The 23,071-nt window shown below is 39.1% G+C and overlaps 1 protein-coding gene across 1 annotated transcript in view; it reads left to right on the top strand.

Annotated features, from left to right (window-relative positions):
• Window positions 1-3,460: 3,460 nt before the first annotated feature.
• Window positions 3,461-23,071, top strand: part of LOC146698470 (dynein axonemal heavy chain 11) — a 40,606-nt gene continuing 20,995 nt past the window's right edge. Inside the window, exons 1-48 of the mRNA XM_085473586.1 lie at window positions 3,461-3,833; window positions 4,212-4,355; window positions 4,468-4,661; window positions 4,746-4,935; window positions 5,034-5,133; window positions 5,272-5,483; window positions 5,633-5,854; window positions 5,936-6,103; window positions 6,236-6,352; window positions 6,440-6,577; window positions 6,675-6,790; window positions 6,896-7,091; window positions 9,508-9,612; window positions 9,746-10,141; window positions 10,734-11,066; window positions 11,533-11,787; window positions 11,898-12,067; window positions 12,147-12,369; window positions 12,497-12,613; window positions 12,694-12,780; window positions 12,867-13,025; window positions 13,250-13,333; window positions 13,462-13,620; window positions 13,720-13,842; window positions 14,162-14,284; window positions 14,792-15,016; window positions 15,101-15,192; window positions 15,272-15,398; window positions 15,960-16,112; window positions 16,206-16,439; window positions 17,051-17,182; window positions 17,458-17,618; window positions 17,828-17,984; window positions 18,104-18,249; window positions 18,335-18,451; window positions 18,542-18,680; window positions 18,871-18,963; window positions 19,047-19,241; window positions 19,318-19,395; window positions 19,493-19,625; window positions 19,722-19,849; window positions 20,108-20,256; window positions 20,357-20,507; window positions 20,608-20,739; window positions 21,105-21,278; window positions 21,877-22,081; window positions 22,456-22,621; window positions 22,850-22,952. Of these exons, the coding sequence (XP_085329712.1) occupies window positions 3,618-3,833; window positions 4,212-4,355; window positions 4,468-4,661; window positions 4,746-4,935; window positions 5,034-5,133; window positions 5,272-5,483; window positions 5,633-5,854; window positions 5,936-6,103; window positions 6,236-6,352; window positions 6,440-6,577; window positions 6,675-6,790; window positions 6,896-7,091; window positions 9,508-9,612; window positions 9,746-10,141; window positions 10,734-11,066; window positions 11,533-11,787; window positions 11,898-12,067; window positions 12,147-12,369; window positions 12,497-12,613; window positions 12,694-12,780; window positions 12,867-13,025; window positions 13,250-13,333; window positions 13,462-13,620; window positions 13,720-13,842; window positions 14,162-14,284; window positions 14,792-15,016; window positions 15,101-15,192; window positions 15,272-15,398; window positions 15,960-16,112; window positions 16,206-16,439; window positions 17,051-17,182; window positions 17,458-17,618; window positions 17,828-17,984; window positions 18,104-18,249; window positions 18,335-18,451; window positions 18,542-18,680; window positions 18,871-18,963; window positions 19,047-19,241; window positions 19,318-19,395; window positions 19,493-19,625; window positions 19,722-19,849; window positions 20,108-20,256; window positions 20,357-20,507; window positions 20,608-20,739; window positions 21,105-21,278; window positions 21,877-22,081; window positions 22,456-22,621; window positions 22,850-22,952 (7,737 nt within the window). The 5' untranslated portion in view covers window positions 3,461-3,617. The remainder of the gene's footprint in view (window positions 3,834-4,211; window positions 4,356-4,467; window positions 4,662-4,745; window positions 4,936-5,033; window positions 5,134-5,271; window positions 5,484-5,632; window positions 5,855-5,935; window positions 6,104-6,235; window positions 6,353-6,439; window positions 6,578-6,674; window positions 6,791-6,895; window positions 7,092-9,507; window positions 9,613-9,745; window positions 10,142-10,733; window positions 11,067-11,532; window positions 11,788-11,897; window positions 12,068-12,146; window positions 12,370-12,496; window positions 12,614-12,693; window positions 12,781-12,866; window positions 13,026-13,249; window positions 13,334-13,461; window positions 13,621-13,719; window positions 13,843-14,161; window positions 14,285-14,791; window positions 15,017-15,100; window positions 15,193-15,271; window positions 15,399-15,959; window positions 16,113-16,205; window positions 16,440-17,050; window positions 17,183-17,457; window positions 17,619-17,827; window positions 17,985-18,103; window positions 18,250-18,334; window positions 18,452-18,541; window positions 18,681-18,870; window positions 18,964-19,046; window positions 19,242-19,317; window positions 19,396-19,492; window positions 19,626-19,721; window positions 19,850-20,107; window positions 20,257-20,356; window positions 20,508-20,607; window positions 20,740-21,104; window positions 21,279-21,876; window positions 22,082-22,455; window positions 22,622-22,849; window positions 22,953-23,071) is intronic.

Raw genomic sequence — 23,071 nt, 5'->3', positions numbered from 1 at the left:
TTCCCAGATTGACCAGACTGTTTTGATGAAGGGCCATTTTGTGATTTATCTTAGAAATCAATGCAGCGTCGTCAACAAAACTCTCGACACCGTCAATCATTGATATGATGCTTCACACTACAAATAGTCCTTGTCCTATTTTAGAGTACAGATGAGAAAATGCACATATAGAGTATAGAAAATTACAAATACACAGTTTTAACATTCACGATTTAAATAATTCAAAATAGTAGAGTTATTATAGTTTTGTGTTTTCTAATAATTTTTTATCATTTTAATTCATTTTGACTTTTTGTTTTGAATTCACTTTAGTTTTTATTGTATGAAAGTATTTCGTTTCAGTGTTAGTTTTTTTGTCTTTTTGATTATTATTTTAATGTTATATTTTATTTTTGCATGGAGAGCATTTGTCAGTATAAAATCAGTCTAGTATTACAATAAAAACACAGAACTTCTTGAAAGCAGTTGACTCCCACTGTTGCAGACATCCAACGTCTCCATAAACACGTTTTTTCACGTTCATAAATAGTTTTTTTTAACCAAACTTACAAATACTAAAGCTAAAAGTTTTTAGTCTCTATTTTTTATTTTGTTTTAGCTTTTCATGTTCACAAAATTGTTTTAGTTTTGTTTGTTTGGTTTTTTTTTTTTAAGTCAAGTTTTTATTTAACATTTTAACTAAAAGGTTTCGTCACATTCTTTATTAGCTTAGTTAACCATAATAAGGTTGATGAATAGTTGCATAAACAGTCAGTTTGCACCTTTGTGGTGGCAGACTCAACAACTCCATAGAAATTTTTGGAAGGCTAGCCCAGCAGTGTAACAAGCCTTGACAAGGAAATTATTGAGGTGGCAGGTACGGTGCCAGGTTTGAACATCACTGTTTTTTTTAATAAGAAATCATTTTTGGTTTTTTAGAGGGTAAAAGTGACACAGTCTGTCCTGAGCACCTCCTGGATCAGAAACCGTTAACAGAATGTAAAATTAAAAAATTCTTATCTTTACATTGACAACAAAGCTATGTTGTTGGAGTTGAAGCAATCATTTATACAGTGCTGTAATTGTACTTGGAAAGGGTTCCAAGATGTTTGCCTTTCTCTCCCTCTAGCTGTGATGACTGTGATGAAGGTTTTATGGTCCTGGTCCACTTTAGGCTAATAGGGTTTCTGATTCCTTGGCAAAGTGAATGACTCATGTTGTCAACCACGTTAACATCTGTGCTGGATTTCAGAGTAAAATGAGTGTGTGGATTACATCAGAAGCCATCTCCATCTTAACTGCTTGAATGCATTGCTTTCAAACTTGTTATTATCACCATAGCAACAGGCAATCCCCTTCCCGTAGGTGGTCTTGTCATTGTTAGTGATGAGGTCCAAAATGGTAGTGCCACCTGCATATCTGAGGAGTTTGTCTCACTCTCCTCTTCCTTTTCCCAAGGAACCTTCTCTTATAGTGAGAAAAATAAGAAAACAATGTCACTCACAGAAAGAAGGAATACACACACACACACACACACACACACACACACATGCAAATATATACCACTCAGTTAATTTAATTTCCCAGGCACCCCAGACATTACAATATGCATGTTATTTATTTAGTTATATCAAAGCAGTCAGACCCCTAGGCTGCCCTGAAATAAGGTGTTGTAAAGTCACTTGTGAGTGTCCGTATCAGTCTGTGGGTGAAACACATGTATTCACTGGTTGCTTTTTAAGCACACCTTGCTAGTGCGAGTGTGTTGAATCCCTTTTTTGTCTTCAGAACTGCTTCTCTTCATGGCATAGGTTCAACAAGGTGCTGGAAACATTTTCATAGATTTTGGTCCATATTGATGTAATACATCCTCACACATGATAGTTGCTGCAGATTGGTCGCCTGCACCTCCATGATGTGAATCTTCTACATCCCAAAGCTGCTCTGTTGGACTGAGATCTGGTTGTGAAAAAGATCTGAGATGATTTAAGCTTTGCAACATGGTGTGTTATCCTTCTGGAAGCAACAATACCCCAGTCAGATGTGTATTAAACAATGCTTAGTTGGTACTAACAGGCCCAAAGTGAGCCAAGAAAATGTACTGCAACAGTCTGAATGGTTGATAATAGGCAGGATGGATCCATGCTTCCATGTTGTTTATGTTTATTTTTTGATTGTATCATCCAAATGTTGCTGCAGTTATTAGAAAAGATTTACCAGAGCAGGCAACATTCTTTTTCAATCTTCTATTGTGGAATTTTGGTGAGTCCATGCAAATTGAAGCCCCAGTTTCCTGTTCTTAGCTGGCAGAAGTGGTGAAAGTGCAAGAGAACTGGTCTGGTCTTCTGCTGCCATAGCTCAGCTGCTTCAAGTTTTAACATGCTGTATGTTCTGAGATGCTCTTCTGCATACCTTGGTAATTTGATTTACTGCTCCTAGCAGCCCAAAGCTTTCTGGCAACTCTCCTCTCAACTCTGACACCAACAAGGCAGAGAACTGTGACTCACTGGATATTTCTCTTTTTTGGACTGTTCTCTGTATACCCCAGAGATGGTTGCAAGGGAAAATCCCAGTAGAATCACAGTTTCTGAAATACTCAGACCAGGTTAATGAACGATTAGATCATCTTTCTTCCCCAGTCTGATGCTTGAACTTCAGCAGGTCATCTTGATAATGTCAACATGCATGCACTGACCTGCTGCCATAGACTGATTAGATATTTGGTTGAGTTGGTGATTGGCTGAACTGGTGTACCTAAAAAAGTGGCCTGTGTGAGCCTACTCTGTAAAGTAATGAGTGCACATTATTTTTCCGGGCCCATCAGATTTGAATGTTTATTTAAGCCAAGAATCTTTGGAATGCTGCAAATTGTATAGAGTAATGATGAGTAAAGTGAGTAACAGACCATGCCAGACATAAATGCAATAATATTTAGGCAAACTTCTCATTTAAGGCTAAACCCGGAGGGTAGGAAGTGTGTTGAGCTCAACTAATTGGAACAAAATTCAAAAATTAGAGCTTAAATACAGAATTGCCTGGAGTATGTTTACTGGACAAATGGTTGCAATAATAGTCCAGTAGTTATAGCAAAATGGCTCTGACTCTTTGCTGACTACAAATGGTGATAGAAGAGCAAACGAGACAGCTGAAAGTGGTTTAGATCACATTTTAACATGAAAGGTATCATTGATAAAGGGGAAAACCAGGTAATTAGCATTCACTCCTGGATATCAGGTTCACAGTATAAAAACAATAAAAACACCAAAACAGGGTACAAACTGTTCAAGCCACCATGCATTGGTGTGGAATACAAATCACAGATAGTCTGGAATTATATCGACATTATAGGGCCTTTTCAGTAATCATTACACTTCCAGTCATTTTAAACAAGCTAAAATAGGGTCCTGTCTTTACTGAAGCTAGCCGGCTGACACTTACGTATCCGGCAGTGATTGAAGGTCGTTGCTAAGCAACGGAACGCTGAACCGCCCTACTATGCAGCGCTCTTAGAAAAGCACATAAAGCGAAGTTAACACTATCCATGAGCGAATCTAATGGATAATGTATAACTGCTGCAAGTAAGTTGATTTTTTCGAACGTAGTGCGGCGCTAAAGCATGCCATCTTGGCAGAGTAGTCATGGACGAGGAAAAAAATAGTCCGTCTTTTCTTGAGGACCACAGAGTTAAGTTTGTCGAGGAAAAAGTTTGCGGGCTACTGCGGGTGCACAGCCAGACATGGCAAAGAAATGCTGTCAGCGAAGAGTTTCAAGGACCTCTGAAGAACTTCTTTGAAAAGCAGTCGCTTATATTTTTCTCTTCCTCTAAAAAGGGCTGTCTGGTTGCTTCTAATGAGGTATGTCTGTTACAGATGTTGCAGAGTCTGCTGCGTGTGTTCTTACAGCAGACATTTTGACATGTCATAGCAGGAAACTCGCAGGTATAATCATGGCAATTTTCACTTAGGGAAGATTCTTCTTTTTATGTATGTTGGTTTGCTGTTACTGGGGCACTTCATCATTAAAATGATTGATTTCACCTGCAATTTTCCTACTACACAGGTAAAATGTCTGCTTTGAAAATGCAGTGCCAAAGCGCATTCTGTATAATACTGTCTTAGAGTATTTATTATGGACTCATCAACTAGCAAAGATCTTTTAAAATGAAACAAATAAATCGTTTCATCATGACATATTTAAAAGTCTTGCAAAATCTCACATTATTTCAAACGCAGGTTCCACCAGATGCGAAAAATGAACAAATCTATATTCTCAAGAAGAGAGTTGTTCCAGTCACCTCTGAAAACTGCAGGGAACTGCTGCTCTTTGGCCTTTTGACTCCACCAGTTCTCCTGCAGCTGTCATGTGCAGTTAAGCAGGTGACTGTGCCACCCATTTTCATACACATAAGCCATAAAGAAGCTTTTCTTTCCATTTCTAACCTGCCTGTGTGGGTTCTGGGTGAATTGGTTATGTTTTTGTCTTCGCAAGATATGTGTTCCACTGCTGTCCGACAACAAAAACCATCAGACTTGGCCACTTCTGATATCTGAAGACATCCTTCGACATGTGGAAATCATGTGCAGTCAGACCTCAGTTGTGCAGGGACGGGTTATGGGGAAAACTGTCCTCCCTATTCCAATAGCAGCTGACTGGATGGAAAAGCCACACGGCATCTTTGAAAAGTAAGAAAACAACCAAGCATACAGTGTAATCTTTGACACTATATATTTTAAGTAAAGCACTCACCTTCTATTTTCCTCCTTCAGGCATGAAAACTATGACAGGGCAGTAGCCCATACCATAGAGACCCAGGTCATCAACTGGACAAATCTGATCCAGAAAATTTTAAAGGAGGATTCATCAGACAAACTAATAACAGGCTGTAATCCAGGGCCCAGTGCAGAACTGAAGTTTTGGGCATCCAGGAAGAACAACATAGAGAGCATTTATCATCAGGTATACTTCCTAACCACATTGGTATTCACCAAAACACGTTTTAATATCTTTTCATCTCCTTCTACGTCACTATTTGCTAAAGTTGTATCTTGCTGTAGCTTCAGAGTCCAGTTATTCAAATGATGGTGAAGATGTTAGAGACGATGGATAGCAGCTATCATCCAGCAATCAAGATGCTAATTGGAAAAGTGTGTGATGGTAAGATTACCGTGTCACTTTTTTAAAGACAATGGGTAGTGTCTGCCTTGAACAGCATAATATCACCTCCATCTCTGTTATACAGTTAGAGGTTAACATATGATTATGATATATATTTTTTGTCCTCAAAAAATAAAGCTCTGCGAGAAGCCGAGGACATTGACCTCCATCTACAGCCACTACATGCACAGCTGTCTCATTTGGAAAACGGAGAGCTTCAACTCATGCAAACATACATGCCGGCACTTTTTCACACGCTTTACCTCATTTGGACCAACTGCCAGTCTTACCAAAGACCAGCACGCATCGTGGTATTACTGCAGGAACTCTGTAATCTGCTCATTGAACAGGTATAAGTTCTCATTTGAAACACCTGTATTTATAGATGTACATAGGGGGGTCCAGAGAAAGAGCTAGCTACTACCGACAGCTGACGTTACTCTGACTGTTAGCTGCTAGCATGAACAAATTCACAGATACAAAAACTTATTCCCTGTAGGCTTCTACATACCTCTCTGCAGATCTGCTTCTCAGAGAGGATCCAGAGGAAAGTCTACAAATGGTAACGAGAGTCATAAAGGTTTGTAGGTGTTTCAAAGACAGTTACCAGACCCAGAGGGAAAGACTTGCCAGCCAAGTGAAACATGCACCCTGGGATTTTCCAGCTGCTTTGATTTTCTCACGTTTCAACCAGTTCTTTAATCGTATGAAACAGCTTGAGGTGAGATAATATTTTTGCTTTATTGGTTGTCATAGTAATGTTGTGCGTGATTTTGTTTCCTGATCATTTTTTTCCTGATAGGAATTCTTTGAAATCATGCTACACTATAAGAGAATGGAAAAGTTGCAATTTGGTGGAACTAAAGGGAAACTCTACAGTGAGCATGCTGCTAAGATGCACAAAGATTTCAGTGACCTCTGCCAAGCACTGATCCACAGTAAAAACTGCCCGCTTGACTTGAACTCTCAGGTGATACTATTAATAAAGATTTTTTGGGATTTATAATAATAATCATAAGGATTATTTTAATATTATTATAATACACATGGATGCACTAGTGTTCATCATTAAATACTGTTGAACTGTTGTTTCTCTCATTAGGGTTTTGAAAGTGAGTATAAGAATTTCAAGATTAAGATTGCGGACATTGAATGCCGCCTTGCTCGCTTTCTGTGTTTGGCTTTCAAGGATTGTTCAGGCCTCGAGTCAGCAATGAAAGTAAGTAAGACTGCATGCTAGTGTGGTAATGCATTATTTACCAAGTGAATGGTGAACAACAAAGACTCAGAGTGTTTCGGCCCGTAGATGCTAACTATTGCTGGACCCTTCCTGGAGAAAAGACAGATTAGACAGATATTTGGTCCCAACTTCCTTCTGCTACAGCAACATTTCAGAGAAGAGCTGGAGACGTGTAAACATCTATTGAAATTACAGCTTAATCAGGTACTCCAAGCTAAAACTGGATACTAGCAGTATGCATTCACTGCACAATAGATATTGTTAATTAGATTTTTTTTCTATAATCTCACTGTGTCTACAGATGGAAACTAGTCTGGTGAAGAACATGGCACACACATCTGGAGCTTTCAAGTGGGCAAAAATGCTCAGAGAACGCATTCAAAGACCGTGGGAAAAATTCAGATTGCTTTTTGGCAAGTCAGTAAAAACAAAAATTAGAATATGTTCTAAGCATAAGTTACACTTCTTGTCTTTATTGATTATATTATTGAACAGAAAGAGATTTATTTTTCATATTTCCAGGCCTGCAGAAGGAGTAGACATGGTTACCGAGTACAGCATGTACACAGAGATCTTGAATCTACTAGACCAGTTTGAGAAGGACATTTACTCTGACTGGTGCTGTGGCTTAGAACAGACGTGCCTGATTAACCTGAACCAGCCACTTATCTCCAGAAATACCTCTTCTGGCCTGATTTCGGTCAACTTTAATCCAAAGGTAACCAATTTCATGGAAATATGAAAGTGTACACCTTTCAATGCTCAACTTACTCTTTGACTGAGAGCATGCAGTGGCCCACTGCTAAGGCACCCTCAAGATCCCTAAAAACTTCTCAAAGAATACAATTCAAATGATCCAAGAATCATTATTTCTTACCTCAAACTTTTAATCATACTGCTGACACAGTTTGCAAAGTACAAAAATAGTAGCAGTGTTGCAGTGGAAGGAGCACATTTCCATATTTAGTTATTTTATTCCTTAATTTTTTTTCTGTAAATTGATACAAAGTTTTCCCTGATAGGTGCCAACACCATCACAACAAACACTGTTGCCCTGGCAACCTGGTGTTGATAGTACCAATAATTCTGCACCAGAATTAATAGTACTTCTTCTCGTAATCATCTGCGGTGTCATCCAGAATGTCCTGGTAGAGTGTTTTGCCATAATTCTTCTTGTAGTCTTCCTTGATCCTCTTCATGTCAATTTCAGATCGTGATCAGATCGGGCGATCGTGGCTCAAAGCTGTGTAAAGCGCTTTGGGGTCCCTAGGGGGGACTAGTAAAAGCGCTATACAAATACAGGCCATTTACCATTTACCCATTACCTACTCACAGCATATCAATGTTTATGCTTTCGCATACCTGCTTTATCAGTAGCAGAGTATTACTTATACATAATCAAGGACAGGAATATAGATATTTTTTTTTTTGTTCAAGTTAGACATGACCAGGCTTTTGTAGATATAGAAGCCTCACTCTTCTGGACGTGGAGGTGGGTGTGCTATTAGACAACCCACTCACCACTTTAATCACACTCTAGATTTTGTTCTAACATGTGGCATAGAAACTGAACATTTAAGTAAGCACAAGTGTTTTCTGAAAGCCCTCTCTTGTCTGATCATTTTCTAATAACGTACATTTACAATAATTGATTACACAGCAGTGAGGAATAGATTTCAACACAGATATCTTTCTGAAAGTGCTGTAAATAGGTTTAATTATATAATTCACTGACTTTTACTCCTGAATGTCACTCCGACAGAGGTCTTGTTAATAATTTTATTTCTTCAATATGTGTGGCTCTGTATGCTGTAGCTCCTGTGAAAAAGGAATATAATTCTCAAATGCATTAATGCACCTTGTAAGCTGGAGAGGAAATGGTGTATCACAAATTTAGAAGATCATCATTTAGCCTAAAAGTTGTTTGCTGCTTTGTAAAAAAAAAAAAAGCCCTCTGTAGAGCTGGAACATCTTAATATTCATCATTGATTGAAGAAAATAAAGAATAACCCTATATTTCTCCTCAGCACTGTAGTCTGGCTGACAAAAAGTCAGAGCTCTGTTAACATTAACTAGTAATGATTCCTTGAATTTGTTCACAAATAAAAATTTAAACCTTACTCAAAATCATCTCACAGATGTAACATTATCTACATTTATTTAGTATCTTTTACTCCAATTGATCTTTCTGAGTTAACTTCAGTAATTACTTCCTCCAAACCATCAACGTGTCTTTTAGACCTCATTCCTACAAGACTGCTCAAAGAATTCTTACCATGATGTTATGCTTCAATCTTAAATATGATCAACCTATCTATAATAATTGGCTATGTACCACAGGCCTTCAAGCTGGCAGTAGTTCAACCGTTACTTAAAAAGCCATCTCTTGACCCAGCTGTGTTAGTTAATCAGAATCATATCTATCTAATACACTCCAGTTTGTCCATGTAAATGGAGTGCCCTCTTCACTAAGGTTAATTATGGAGTTCTGTAGGCTTACATGTATTTAAAAGTAAAATGGGAGGGAGAGCCTTCAATTTTCAGGCATCTCTTCTGTGGAATCACTGTCGCCAGAGCACTTGCTCATAGGGGGTCATATGACTGTTGGGTTTCTCTCCGTTGTATTATTGTTGGGTCAACCTTACAATATACAACTTCTTGAGACGAGTCTTGTTGCTATTTGGCGCTGTGTAAATAAAATTGATTTGAACTGAACTGACAAGGCTTTTATTGCTGCTGCCCCTCTGCAGTACCTTATTTCTGGATGTTTTCAGCTAAAATGCCACTTACTGATGCCTTTGACTTTTGTGTGTAAAATAAATGAATCCGAATTTTTATTATTATTACAAGCTATTACTAGTTATTACCTGCATTACTGGCAGTTTCTGCCAGGCCTGGGGTGCATTTTAAATAATACTTTATGTATTTAGTGGTCAAACAAAATTTTGTTGTGAATGTCAATTTTGATGACCCTTAAGCTGCATGTGTGATGATGTTCGTGCAAGGTTTTCTTCAGATCAGTCCATTCATTAAGGAGGAGAAAAGGCATATATACATAAAAATGCTACAGTAATTATAGTATTACATTTAAATTAATTCAATTAAATTAATCAGTAATTTCTTTTACTTCTCAGCTGACTGAGGCCTTAAAGGATGTGAAGTATTTTCAGACTGTGAGTGAGATCACCATACCTCCAGATGCACTGGCTCTTTTTGAGAAGCGTGAAATGTTCACAAAGGTTTGAAAAATCATTTTAGAACTGGGCCACACAAGGTCACCCATCAAAGTTAAACAGCAGTTTTGTTTTATTTTTTATTTTTTATTTTTTATTGGCCCTAAATGCATCATTTGCTCACATTTGTATTTTTCAGTATGTGAACGGTTTGCAGCTGTTAGTACAGTGGTACAACGAGCTTAAGCAGACAGTGTTAGAGGTGGAACTCCCTCTCATCAGAGCTGAGCTGGAGTCAGTAGACCTGCAGCTGTCGAGAGCAGAGACCAGCTTGACGTGGCAGGACGAGGACTGCTGGAGCTTCATCAACAACACCAAACACCTTGTACAAGACCTTGTCTGTCGAGTTAATAGAGTGAGGGAAAACTGTGATGCCATTCAGTGTGTGATGAAGAGATGGAGCAAACAGGCCATGTTTTGCAGAAAGGACAACAAAAAAGGTTCACTCATACAACTGGACGAGAGAGGAGACTCTTTCAGGAAGAAGTACAGCTCCATGAAGAATGATGGAGACTATATACATGGGCTGGTGCAGGTGTGTGTGGCTGGATCTGTGAAGAGTAACTGAGCCATTATAGATTTTCTGTGAATAGCTAAGTAAGCACTGAAACATGTATGTTTCTGTTGGTATGGTTAAAAACAGCATTCACCTTGATTAGATTAAAGCACATTATTGGTTCTGTTCACTGACAGTTTAAAACCTTGTTTAGTTACTTTTTGTTCATTTTATTTAAACCTTGAATTTATGTGCAGCTTAATTAAACATCACATTAGTTTCATTATGAAGATGACTTGCATATGATACCATAGATTCAAATCTAAGTTCTTTGGTGTATGTCCTGTATTGTTTAACATTAATTTTTATGCAACATGGAGCTGCTAATGCTCTTAGCTTAAAAACTTTTAATTATAATCACAATCAACTTTTTACTCTGACATTCTGGAAGTATTTTTCTTGATATAAATAGTATTAACATATTTAAGCACTTAAGAAGCCAATAAAATAAAATTACTCCAGTTGTTGTGGAATAGATAAATCCCCCCAAGCAGAGCTTCAAAAATCACGTGAAATAGAAATTATTACAAGCAGAAGCTAAATATTATTCTAATACTCTACTTCTACTCAGGAGAACATGGTTCTTTTCCATGCTGATCCGGATTCAGAAGAGTGGCAGTGCTACCTGGAATATTTGGATGACATGGTTGTTGAAGGGCTCTTCAGCTACATCAGTCGCTCTCTTCATTTCCTCGTGGAAAACATGGAGGCAGGCCTGAACCAGACTCCACTGTTTGAGGCGAAGCTAATCCTCAATGGCTCAAAGATGACTTTCTGTCCCTCAATGGAGAAAGATGCAGGAGATAGCCTCTATGAACTGATAGAGGGGCTGGTTGCAGATGTATTCAAGACTTCAGTGAATATCAGGAGAGTGGCTGCTCATCTTAGCATGGAGACCTATCAGGTACGCTTCTTTTATGTTTGAATTAGCACAGGCTTCTTATACACTTGACAAAAACTAGGAGATGTCTTCTCTGCTTTTACTGCAAAAGTCACACTTTTAGAATTGCACAATTTGAATGACTTGCTAGTTATTATTTGTCATTGTACTTTTATATGTGCTAAAATGTTCCCAGATTACATCGTAAATATGTTCCTACTAGAGCGAAGAGTACAGCCTCCCTGTCAAAAGGAGAATAGTGGTAGACTGTGTTGCTGTGTTATAAGTGAAGTACTGTTACATCCAGGGTGTTATCAGTCGCAGTCTAATTTCACAATGTCATATTTGCACATTGCTAAATTTAAAATATGTGAAAAATGGAAACATGTATTTCCTTGGTGTACTAAACTTGCCAAACTCATTGCTGTGTTTTCTTCTACAAATGGTAGCTATTCCTGATGTTTTGTTTGATGTAATATAACTCTTACAGGATGTAATGGATGGCATGCTAGACTTGCTGGACCTGAGACAGGAAATAATGGAGCGAGTGGAGAACGTCCAGAAGAAAGCAATAAATTACCAGACAAAGTTTGATTGTTATACTCATCTGTGGCAAGATGACAGGGCAGAGTTTCTCAGGCAGTTTCTCCTGTATGGACGTGCACTCACATCAGAGGAGATGGAAGCCTGTACAGGAGATGCACTCCCTGACAATCCTCCTACAATCAATAACTTCAAAGAACAAGTAAAAAATGTTTAAACTCTGGGCTAAATTCTTGCAATTCACGGGAGTTTGAGTTTTATTTTTGTTTTTTATTTTTAATTTCAATGCCTGTTGTGGTTTTAATTTTATAGATCGATTATTATGAGGATCTGCATGATGAAATTTCCCACTTTGAAGACTTCAGAGTTTTTGATGGTTGGTTTCGGGTGGACATCAAGCACTTTAAAGTCAGCCTTCTTAACACACTAAAAAGGTGGAGCTGGCTCTTCAAAGAGCATCTCTTGAACAATGTCACCCACAGGTAAATTTTATTGGCATAGATTTTAAGTTCTGGCAAATTTGTAGGATCAGTTGTTCTTACTCTAACTTTTCCCACTCAGTCTTGATGAGCTGCAGAAGTTTATCCAAGCTACTGTTGAAGGGCTAAGACAACCTATAGCTAAAGATGACAACCATGGCTTTGTGGAAGTGATGAGTCACCTGTTAGCTGTAAAGGACAGACAGAATGCCACAGACAAGATGTTTGAGCCTCTTAGAGAAACAGTGATCCTCCTGGAACAATATGGTGTGACCATACCAGACCATATCTACTGGCAAATGGAGGTAGGAAAAGAGTGAGCCAACTACAGCAATGTAATCATAAACAGTAATTTATCCACAAAGAATCAGATTACTATATTCATTATGTGTACTTTCGTGCTCCGAGTGATAACTGTAGTTTTGTCAACAGGAACTTCCAGAGAAATGGAGTGGGGCTAAAAAACTGGCCCTAAGAGTAAGGCACGAGGTGGCACCCATGAAGAATACAGAAGTGATGGTTTTACGAAGACAGTGCATGGATTTTGAGGTGATCATATGAGAAAACTAAAATTGTACAGTGTAGAAACTATTGTAACATACGTTAAGCAACATGAACATTTTTTTCAGGTGAAACAAACCCAGTTCAGAGACATGTTCAGAGCAATGGCACCCTTCAGTTACAAGGCAGTAAATCCTTACAGTAGTCTTGAGAAAGTAGGTTTTTAATCATTGCTTGACTATCGGATTAAAACAGCATTTTATTTGACCTTTTTGGATGACAACTGCCATTTGTTTTCTAGTCAGAAAAAGCAATCCGGGATATGGAGAGAGAAGTAGCAGAGCTGCAAGAGTCTGCCAGTCTACTTGATGTTTCCATTTCTGACTACAGAGACATCAAGCTCTGCAGGCGAGAGATTACGATTCTCAAAGAACTGTGGGACATTGTTGTATATGTGCAAGTAGGTTGATTTATCAGTGATTTTTAAATGTCATTTTTTTCATGGGGAAATTGAAAAAACAAAAAAACAACTCTAGGTCTCATCACCCTACCACAATACCCCAATACATAAATGACTTGACCTGGCTGTCCTCTTTGAGACTTTGAATACCCTGTAGCCTCTAAATGTCCCTATTAAATAGCCTTAACCCACTGACCCTTCTCCATGTGTCTTTATCTATACAGAGCAGTGTGGAAAACTGGACAATGACCAAATGGAGGCAGATAAACGTGGACCAGATGGATGCAGAATTGAGGAGGCTTGCCAAGGTAAGGTCACCAACAGTGCTACATCACACCAGCTCATCTCTCCTGCTGTCTTGCTGTCACGCGCCATTGCTGTTTGTAACAGATGCCCCTAATAACTAATTATGTTTACCTACCTTCTGTTTGTGTAGGACATACAAAAGCTTGACAAAGAAGCTCGCTTGTGGGATGTGTATTCTGGATTAGACCTTTATGTAAAGAACTTGTTGACGTCACTGCAGGCTGTGAGTCAACTGCAGAACCCGGCAATACGAGAGCGTCACTGGGTCCAGCTAATTAGAACAACACAGGTGCATAAATTCATAAAGCAGAGGCCTTTTTGTAGGAGATCTCGTTGTATATTTTGCTTTGCTTAATAAACATGTTACACTTTTTTACTATTTTTATAGATGGATTTCACTGTGACAGATAGTACCACTTTGGAGGACCTGTTGGTTTTACAGCTCCATTTGTTTGAAGATGAAGTCCGCAACATAGTGGAAAAGGCAGTCAAAGAGATGGCAATAGAGAAGGTTTTTCTTCAGCTATGAACACAAACATGTTGGACATATTTTCAATTCAGTTCAGTTCAGTTCATTTTTATTTCAAACATGTGCCTTCACAATCATTACAAAATATCATTCCATTCTTTTGTTTGAAAAGGAGTATGCAGAAGTATACACTTATTAGTCCCTACCCCCCTTGGAAGTTATTAGAAACAGAATTTCACATTAAAGAGATGTGCTAAACAAATAAATAAGACATGCAGCTGTACTAATAGCACTTTTTGTGAAGTTAGTTTATTGGTAAACTTCTATTTGCTATCAACACTATTCACTGTTTATATTTCAGGTTGTAACAGAAATAAGTCAGACGTGGATGTCAATGGAGTTTTCATATGAAGAGCATTACCAGACCTCTGTGCCACTGCTTAAATGTGATGAACAACTCATTGAAACTCTTGAGGATCATCAGGTAGATGTCTTAAGTTACTGTAAGTTATTTTACAAAAGAACAAGAGCTTGTTCTCAAGATCAGCTGTCTGTGAGAATCTCTGATAGTTAAGTGCTGAATAGAGATGAGATCACAGACGTGCCTTCCCCATTTGAGTGTCTAATAGCATGGCTGAGAGCAGAAAGGTCCCTATTGAGTCCCAAGATTTATAGCTTCTGGACAACACAGGGCATTGTTGCACCGTGGCGATCTTTGAACATGTACACCAGATGCGTTGAGGGGGTTACAGCCAGCAATTAGAACTCCTGACACTTTAGTGCCTCCATCTTTGTTTAAATATTTAAATTTGACTTGGCTTGGCATGCTGATGAGGTAGAAGATGTTTACAAATGCAGCTGATACGTGTAATGGTGTCCAATTCTGAAAATATGTTTTTTCTTTAGGATAGGTTTGATTCTATCTGCTGCACTTTAATTTTACATTAGAGCACATTCTTTATGCTTATTCTTCTTTTCCCTTATTCTCAAGGTTCAGCTCCAGAGTGTCTTTCAGAATAAGCACACAGATCACTTCCTGCACCAGGTAGTGGAACTACAAAAACAGTTGACGGTGGCTGACTCTGTGTTCATGGTCTGGATGGAGGTCCAAAGGACATGGGCCTACCTTGAAAGCATTTTCAAAGGCTGTGATGACATTTGCCAGCAACTGCCTGCAGATACACACAGATTCAAAGCAATAGATGCAGAATTTCAGGTCTGCATGTATACACAGTTTGTGTAGAGCTGCAAATTATGTTCTTGTCACCATTTGTAACAATGGGAATGTTTGTTCTTTCAGGAGCTAATGTTGGGCAGTGCCATCATTAAAAATGTAATTGAGGCCACTAACAAACCTCATCTACTGGAGAAGTTAGAGGATCTACAAAAAAGGTTCATGCTGTTTTCATCAAACTTGTGTTATACGCTTGAAGGTTTCCTGCCTACTGATCCTATTCAATCTTTCCGACAGGCTGGCATTATGTGAAAAAGCTCTTACTGAATACCTGGAAACAAAAAGACTCGCATTTCCACGATTCTACTTTATTTCATCCGCAGACTTGTTGGACATCCTCTCTAAAGGAAGTCGTCCCAGAGAAGTAAATTCAGTAAACTTTCCCTTCTTTGGGGCAGCTGTGGCTCAGGATATAGAGCAGGTCATTCAATTATCAGAAGGCAGCGTTGGCGTTATGGACAGGTCCCTGGGGTGTAGGCCTGTCCAATAGGGACTTTCAAAACGCTTGAGTGCACTGTGCATTTATAGTACTTACGCATGCATATGCATTTGGTCTAAGATAGGTTGTTTATTTTTGAGTTTGTTGTGCAGGGATTTTTTTAACAAAATTAGTTGTTTGCCCATCAAGTCAGAAGGTCTGTGCTTTGGTCTCCAGATCCTCACATGTTCAGGTTTCTGTGGGGAGGATACTGTACCCCAAATTGCTCCTGATGCATCCATCAGAGTGTGTGCATGACAGAAAAAAACTTGAAGGGTGAATGTGTGTCTAAATGGGCAAATGTAGCTTGTAGTAAAAAGTGTTTGAGCACCCGTTTAGAGTTGAAACATGCAAATCCTTTTATTTTATTTTAGTGTCTAGCCTGCGTAATAATTGCTGTGCTTAATGTGTCCATCATGCGCAAATACGACTGACTGTCTTTTGTAGGTGACCGTCCATCTCTCAAAGATTTTTGACAACTTGACCGATCTTGAGTTCAGCAAAAACGAGCAGCTGAGTAATCCTAAAGTTGCTGTGGGCATGTATAGCAAAGAGAGGGAATTTGTGCCATTCCAGACTGAATGTTTGTGTCGCGGGCCGGTAAGATCATATTCATCATCAGCGAATGTAAATTATCGATCACACATCACAAAGTAGCTGAATCGTTTGTTTAAAAAAAATACTTCCCGTTAGGTTGAGGCATGGCTCAGTCGTCTCGAAGAGTCTATGAAGGAATGTGTCAAGGGTCACCTATCCGAGGCTGTGTCCGTGTACGAGGACAGACCCAGAGAGCAGTGGATTCTCGATTTCCCTGCCCAAGTTGCTCTCGCTGGATCACAGATCTGGTGGACTAATGATATGGAACTTGTGTTCAAAAGACTGGAAGAAGGATTTGAGTCGGCGCTAAAAGACTACAATAAAAAACAGGTATGGGAGCTTAACTGACATTTTAAGGCTTTAGTTTTAAATAGTGGCAAAATAGTTTTGCCATTAAAAGGTGTTTGTCATATATTAATGTTTTTTAAGGTTAATGTGATATTTTCAAAGAAAAGAAAGTTTCGATTTGATGTCATGCTCTCGACATGCTGTGTTCAATGATCTGTATTATACATAGTGTCTGCATATACTGTGCATATGATCTGACCTGACTTGGGCTTCAGGAGCCTCACCGTCGACTCTGATCAGAGTTGTTTTATCACTCTTGTCACTTTCATCGGTACCATTAAAGGTTAACATGTCCTTGGCTGCTGTTTGAATAATCTCCCTCTCCCCCATCAACCCACGGCATTGCATTGATTGGATCTGCTGTCACACAGGAACAGGAACAAATTATTTCCAATTATCTTTTAGTAAAAACAAGAACACTAGACTGCTTTTGATCATATGTAAAGTAGACATTCGTGTAATGCTGGTAAATGACCTGCAAGTGACAGGAAAAAAAGAAATGTTAATATCAGTTTGAGGGAAATGATCTCCTGTGTGAATTTGTGTTACTCTCTTCTCCTCTTTGCTTTGAAGTTGTTGTTTCCCACCTATAGGTTTCTCAACTCAACATGCTGATTGGCATGCTACTTGGAGAGCTGAGCTCAGGAGACAGGCAAAAGATCATGACTGTATGCACCATTGATGTCCATGCCAGAGACATTGTTGCCAGCCTCATTGCTAAAAAGGTTAAAACAAATGAATAACTTCTTGCATGCCATCTCATTTTAGTCTGATTGAGCTAACTTTGGTATTATGGCAAGCTTTACTCTTACTGTATGTGTGCAGAACAAATTACTTTTTTTATTAATTTAAAACAGCTTGAGTTGGAATTTGACTAACTGATATCGTAACGTGGCACACTCAAAGATATAATTCTTTTAAAGAAAATAGTCATAGCATCTCAGTATTTGTGTGGCATTTTTCATTGATGACGTTTGATATGAGCCATGTGTGTTTACAGGTCACCACCTCACAGGCCTTCCCATGGCTTTCCCAGCTTCGACATTACTGGAGTGAGCAGCTTCGCCACTGCTACATCAACATCTGTGATGCTCAGTTCATTTACTCTTATGAGTATCTTGGAAATACACCACGTCTGGTCATCACTCCTCTGACAGACCGGTGACTCTTATTGTTTTTCCTTTGGCTGCTCTCTTAAGTGAGATTATCTGCCTCCATCTCACCCTCTTCTGTCACTTAGACCATCTGCATGTCCTCCCTCTCTGACTCTTCTCTGTGTTTTCTACTTATGCTTATCTGCTTTTACTCTTTGCAGACAATACACAACATTAATTGTGTAAAAAAAATTATGTTCACCTTTCACATTGTAGGTGTTACATCACCTTGACTCAGTCACTCCACCTGAACATGAGTGGGGCCCCGTCAGGCCCTGCTGGAACAGGGAAGACTGAGACCACAAAGGATCTTGGCAGAGCCATGGGTGTCATGGTATACGTCTTCAATTGTTCTGAACAGATGGACTACAAGGTGCGAAATTCCCTACATCAGAGTTATTGCCATTGGTCAGTTTATGTTTTCATTTAGAGGTTTCAGTAAAGAAATATATTTTAATGCAAAATTTCTGTGATGCTTATTTTTATGTTTAGTCCATTGGAAATATTTACAAGGGTCTGGCACAGACTGGAGCATGGGGCTGCTTTGATGAATTCAATCGTATCCCCGTGGATGTTCTGTCGGTTGTAGCGGTGCAGGTTAAAACCATTCAGGACGCCATTCGATCTAAAAAGGAAAGGTGGGTAATTGAAGAAGAATACATGAAGTTTACATCATGTTAATTTTACTTAAAAAATAAGTTAACAGTGTGTGCCACCTCACAGGTTCCTGTTCCTCGACAAGAACATTGCTTTAAAACACTCGGTTGGGATTTTCATAACTATGAATCCTGGCTATGCAGGGAGGACGGAGCTACCTGAGAACCTCAAGTCTCTTTTCAGGTGGGAATGATGCACCCACCTTTTTAAATATATATAAAATGTCATTTTTCAGCAGAGAGTTCACCGTGTGCTTTGTCTGTCCTCCTGTAGGCCCTGTGCCATGGTGGTGCCAGACACTGAACTCATTTGTGAGATCATGCTCGTGGCAGAAGGCTTCCGTGATGCTAAGCTTTTAGCCAAGAAGTTCATCACTCTGTACACTCTCTGCAAGGAACTTCTCTCCAAGCAGGTATGAGTAAGACACTTAGTAGCTCTGTAACATTTCACATTGTTGAATTAGAACAGAGGGCACCAGTAATAAATCTTTCTAGATTTGCCTCAGGAGCACAGCAAAGCACTAGGAGTTTGTTTGGATTTATGGTTAGTGTAAACGTGGGAATGCACATTTTCATTTTCTTTTGTTATTTTTTGTTTATCAGGACCACTATGATTGGGGTTTGCGTGCTGTCAAGTCTGTTCTGGTTCTGGCAGGGGCATTGAGAAGAAGAGACAAAACAAGAGTAGAGGATCAGGTGAACTGATATGTGCATTTTATGTCATATTTTATCTAATATCTCACGCTGATATTTGATCTCATACTCATTTTAATACCAAGGTGTTGATGCGTGCACTGCGGGACTTCAACATGTCTAAAATTGTGACAGAGGATGTGCCTATCTTCATGGGACTGCTGGGAGACCTGTTCCCAGACATGGAAGTAGAACGAGAAAGAGACCTAGAATTTGAAAAGGCCATTCGAAAGACTACACTTAATCTTCGGCTGCAGCCAGAGGAGACATTTATCCTCAAGGTTTGAGATGAATCTGTTCATACCTACTCTAAAAAGGATTAAAGAACCCTCTTTTAAGCACCTTTATTTTTGTTAGGTGGTGCAGCTGGAGGAGCTCATGGCTGTACGTCACTCTGTCTTTGTTGTTGGAAATGCAGGGACTGGAAAAAGTCAGGTTAGATTTTTTTTCTGTCACTTGCTGTCTAAATAAATGTTCAGCTGAATTTGTAACATAAATATGAATGGTAAAGTGCTGGTATTTTTATTAACAGATATTGAGAGTTCTCCATAAAACTTATGTAAACCTGAAAAGGAAGCCTGTATGGAATGACCTCAACCCAAAAGCAATAGACAGAAATGAGCTATTTGGCTTCATCCATCCTGCAACTCGAGAATGGAAAGATGGTAAAAAAAAAATGCATTAAAAACAAGATAGCAAAACCTCAACAAAAAGACCAAATCTCACTCTTGTTCTATGCACCCCAAATTCCTGTTTGCTAGGTTTGCTTTCATCACTGATGCGAGAGCAGGCAAACATCTCCCACAGTGGACCTAAGTGGATTGTGTTGGATGGAGACATTGATCCGATGTGGATTGAATCACTCAACACAGTGATGGATGATAACAAGGTACCTCCCTCCTTTTCACTCATACACTATTGTAGACACATAGCAACCAAGGTGGTATAGATAGAAAAAGATGTTTCTCTCCCCTTCCTTCAGCAATCAGCTCCTGAAGTGTGAGTACTTGGAGGTTCTTTTCCACAGCAATGAATCATGTCATACTTGATGAGATATGGGGGTGTTTTCTTATCATTTGGGTAGAGTCTTGTCCATCATATTGGCCATTCAGATGTCGTAGTATTAATGTTTCACAATGTCTCTCAGGTACTGACTCTAGCCAGTAATGAACGTGTGGCGCTTACTTCATCTATGAGACTGATTTTTGAAATCAGTCACCTAAGAATGGCGACTCCTGCCACTGTGTCCAGAGCAGGTATCCTCTATGTTAACCAGCAGGACCTGGGCTGGAACCCGTGAGTTACACAGACTTCAAATTAATCACATAGTGTCTAATATCGGATACCTTTTCTGTGGTAATTTTGTGTAATCTTCTGGATTTGGGTTGCTGCTCAGGTACGTTGCCAGCTGGATTGACCAAAGAGAACGGCAGACTGAAAGAACCCATCTCACCATACTGTTTGAGAAATACGTTCCACGTTGTCTAGAACAGATGAAAAACACTTTCAAGACAATCACTTCCATTCCAGAGATCTCTATGGTGCAGGTGCATATGACACAGAAACATGCGCAATGCATTTATTTCTTCCCTTGTATACCTCTACTGGCAGAAAACTGAAATATAATATGCCTTTCTTTTCATTCAGACACTCTGCACTTTGCTCGACTGCCTTCTGACACCAGAAAATGTTCCTTCTGAATCCCCTCGTGAAATCTATGAGACCTATTTCACCTTTGCCTGCATCTGGGCATTCGGTGGGGCCTTGTATCAAGATCAGGTATTCATATAGTTTAATTTAGGTCAATTTTACATCATGCTGTGTACATTATAGCAGCTGTAAAGATAAGCTTTGACATGACAGTGAAATACTCTTCAGAAGTCTCTCATTCTGTGATATTTCAAACAGAAATTAATTTTATTTTCACAGAACTAAACATCAAGTGCAGTTAGACAGTACTATTGGTTGGTTTACTCAGTTATAGGATTATTTTTATTTACTTTTTCTAGCACTATTATTGTAAAATAAAATAATTCATTAAAAATGTCAGGTAAACAGGACAGTTTTTTCAAGAATAAGCTTAACTGTCTAAATGACATGATGTGAATTAATCCATAACACTGTATGCTTCATTGCTTCATAAGCTCTGTGATTATCGAGCGGAGTTCAGTCAGTGGTGGACCAAAGAGATGAAGACTGTAAAACTGCCAGCACAGGGAACAGTGTTCGACTATTACCTTGACCATCAAACCAGGCGGTTTTTGCCCTGGAGTGACACCGTGCCACCCTTTGACATGGACACTTGTACACCATTACAGGTAAGAACATACCTATAAACTGCTAGAACTCAGAGTAGATCCCTCAAGAGAGAAAGGGAAACTTTTCAAAGTGGTTTTATAAATAATTACCTTTACAATCAAAAGAAGCAACCTCCTTACAGCAAAATAACCAAAAATGAACAATGCAGTCATATTAAAAATGTATGTATGCCTCAGTGAACATAATAAGAGAGGGTAAAGTCACATCCTGAGGTTATGGCAGGGGTGCTAGAATGGATGATAGGCTTGCCACTGTGTCTGATTACCATCCAGTACTCCCTATACCAGACTGTGTGGGGGTGAAGGCATGAGCAACAAGGCTTGAGCTATCACCCACGCTCTTTTGTCTTTCTTTATGCTCCTGTGTACAGCTGTGAATGCTCCAAAGGCTCTTGCTGAGCCATAATTAGTAGGGTTTTGTTCTGAGCAAATGATGCTATTATGACAGAATAGTTGTGGCGTTCAGGGGAAATACAAGAAATTATAAATCACGCACAATTCACTGAACACATGTCTGTCAATAAATCACACTCAAAGAAAGCCATAATAAGCATGTGTGTTTCTGTTCTGTGTCTTCCTGCTGTTTCTATGATTGCAGGCTGTTCTTGTACACACAGCAGAGACCGTGTGTCTTCGCTACTTCATGGACTTGTTGCTGGAGAGGAGACAGCCAGTGATGCTTGTGGGGAATGCCGGAGTGGGAAAGACTGCACTCGTCAGGAACAAGTTAGACTGTCTGCCAGAAAGTTACATGACCACAAAAGTACCTTTGAACTACTACACCTCCTCCCTCATGTTGCAGGGTGAGTGGCGTTTTTGATTGTCATGTGGAACAGAGTAGCACATGCAATGAACTGTAGCACCACCTACTGGCAATGACTGTTAATGTCCGTGCACGACTCACACACTGCTTTATTTATTTATTTTATTTATATCTCTCAAAACTGCACTGTTGTACGTAGGTGTCACTTTATATTTTTCCCTAGAATGTCCTCTATCTTTCTTAACTCTAAATTCTTATTTACACCAAGTTGAGAGAGAAGCAGTATTTCGATTATCCTGTGTGTCCAATACATGTAGTGAATTGCCAGTAAAAATCTTTGATCTTTAAAAATCTTAGTTAAATTTGGTTCAGTCAATGTTTTTATTGCTGTTCATTTGTTTATTTCTGTTGCAGCGATCTTAGAGCGACCATTAGAGAAAAGAGCAGGCAGAAGCTACTCCCCTGTAGGCAACAGAAGGCTGATCTACTTTATAGATGACATGAACATGCCAGCTATGGACAATTATGGCACAGTGCAGCCTCACACACTTATACGCCAACATCTGGATTATGGGCACTGGTAAGACGACTCTGCACACACCAAGCCAAAACAAGTCAAGTCAGAGATTCTGTATAGTTTCTCTAAGGAGCACGGACAGACATAGCATAACAGCATATGCAAGAATAAAAAAAACTTGCAAACAATATGAACAAACAGTACCTGTTTTTCAGCTGTAATCTCGTGACAGTTTTTTTTTTTTTTTTTGATTAGCCATTGAAACCTTCTTCAATTTCCTTCTCTCTGCAGTTATGACAGACAGAAACTGACCCTGAAAGAAATACATAATACCCAATATGTTGCCTGTATGAATCCAACTGCTGGGACTTTCATTATCAACCCCAGATTACAGGTATGATAGCAGGTAAAACTGTTGTATATACCAACATAATCTATTTTTCAAAAAATATAGTTATGCAGAGCAGTGCTGATGGTTTGAGTTGTAGTTTAAATTAATCTAAATTAAAGTGG

The sequence above is a fragment of the Copadichromis virginalis genome, linkage group LG11, assembly GCF_057382275.1.
Source record: "Copadichromis virginalis isolate Kocher_CV1m ecotype Utaka linkage group LG11, C_Virginalis_male_GT1.1, whole genome shotgun sequence".
In the NCBI taxonomy this organism is placed as follows: domain Eukaryota; kingdom Metazoa; phylum Chordata; class Actinopteri; order Cichliformes; family Cichlidae; genus Copadichromis; species Copadichromis virginalis.
The sequence above is the reverse complement of the archived record's forward strand: the minus strand, read 5'-3'. Positions and strand labels throughout refer to the sequence as shown.